Genomic DNA, 1,549 nt, shown 5'->3' on the forward strand with positions numbered 1-1,549 from the left:
CCACTAAATACTAATACTTGCATCATAATACTAAGTTATATATTTTATCTGCGCTTGTAAATGTTTGTATCATAGCTTTATTCTTTACTGTAAATTAGGTTTGCTTGTCTTACTTGGCATTCCGTAGGGTTGTCATCGAACACTATATGTTACACTAATGGTTATATGTTTTGAAAGTCCTTCCCTTGAATTATAATACTAAATAATAAGTAAAAATCAGAACATTAAAACACAAAGTTCTTGCAATAAGATTTATTATAATATTAAATATCATAAATAAAAGGTATTCAGAGGATTTCGAAACACATAAATTAAGGAGTGATGTAAAGGCTTGATGGAGCAGCGTTGCCACTGGCGCCTGGGTTTTCAGAAAGGATGTTGGCATCTGTTGATGAAGGAGATTGTGCATTCAAGGACAGGTTTACACCAAATCCAGCAGCTACTGAACCGGAACCAGGATCACCAAGACCTACAGTGCTACTTACGACTGTATTATCCTCAGCTGAACTACTCTCGATTACACCAATGACTTCTCCGCCCGTTTCAGAAGCGGAGCCAAGAGCAGTAAGGAGGTCCACACCACCTGGAAGACTAGGATTTTCGCCTTCCTTATAATCCACAAAGTAAATCTCAGGTTCAGAGGGTGGAGGAGCGGGCACTTCGATGACGCGCTGTGTTTGTTCGTTTTGTTTGTTGAGAACATACACAATGTTGTTTTGTTTTGGTGGAGGAACAATAATAGGCTCAGGACCCTCTGCTGCTTCGGGTAGACGTACGAAGAGAATGTTGTGTTCTACTTTCAATGGCGGAAGTTCTGGCAAGGTAGAATTATTTTGTGGTTCTTGTTGGGGTACGTTGAAAACGAAAACTTTGCGCGTGATTACGGGAACGACGCAAGATCCGTCGATATGCAAAATTTCTCCCTCTTCGCACGCAGTAGTACCGTTGGAACCTTTGGTGGATGCTTCATTATTGATAACAGTTTCTTTTAGAGTATGCACCCCTTCAGTGTGTACTTCGGCTGTAAGGCCTGGTGTCTGTGTAGCTTCAGCAGGAACTCCAGCACCAACGGATTGTTCTCCGACAGGTGAGAAGTTAGCAGAGATTGCAGGTGCAGAAGAAAAATCCAAGGTGGAGGTTGCAGACCCAAGTTGCAAACCAGGGCGTGACGGGGCAGTCAAACTATACCCCTGGGGAGCAGCAAACGCCGCAGTAGCAAAGAGCGAGATAACAACCTGCAAAGTGAATAATCATGAATAAAGAGTGAGGCTAAAATATCCATACTGACTTTCTGCGAGGTTTATCTTTCAGTGTAATATCAGTAAAAAAGCAAGAAAAAGAAAAAGCTCTTTTAAGAAATGGAAGGACTCACCAGAACCTTCATGTTGGTGAGTTGTAACTAGCTGAGGGCTTGCAAGCTTATATATGTAACAGAATCTGCAACGCCCTTGAATGATGCCCCTTCATTTCAGTCTTTTGAACAACAAATAATTACAGGCATCGGGAGGGTCATCACGGTCATGCAGCCTCCATTCTAGTTTTGTTTTTA

At 41.8% G+C, this 1,549-nt stretch overlaps 1 protein-coding gene across 1 annotated transcript; it reads right to left on the reverse strand.

The window, feature by feature from the left end:
* Positions 1-244: 244 nt before the first annotated feature.
* Positions 245-1,384, reverse strand: LOC119587264. The gene is made up of 2 exons (XM_037936016.1): positions 1,373-1,384; positions 245-1,235 (listed from the first exon to the last, which is right to left on the reverse strand). The coding sequence occupies exons 1-2, from the start codon at positions 1,382-1,384 to the stop codon at positions 312-314; spliced, it is 936 nt and encodes a 311-aa protein (XP_037791944.1). The 3' UTR covers positions 245-311.
* Positions 1,385-1,549: the final 165 nt, after the last annotated feature.

Source organism: Penaeus monodon, chromosome 22, assembly GCF_015228065.2.
Source record: "Penaeus monodon isolate SGIC_2016 chromosome 22, NSTDA_Pmon_1, whole genome shotgun sequence".
Lineage (NCBI taxonomy): Eukaryota > Metazoa > Arthropoda > Malacostraca > Decapoda > Penaeidae > Penaeus > Penaeus monodon.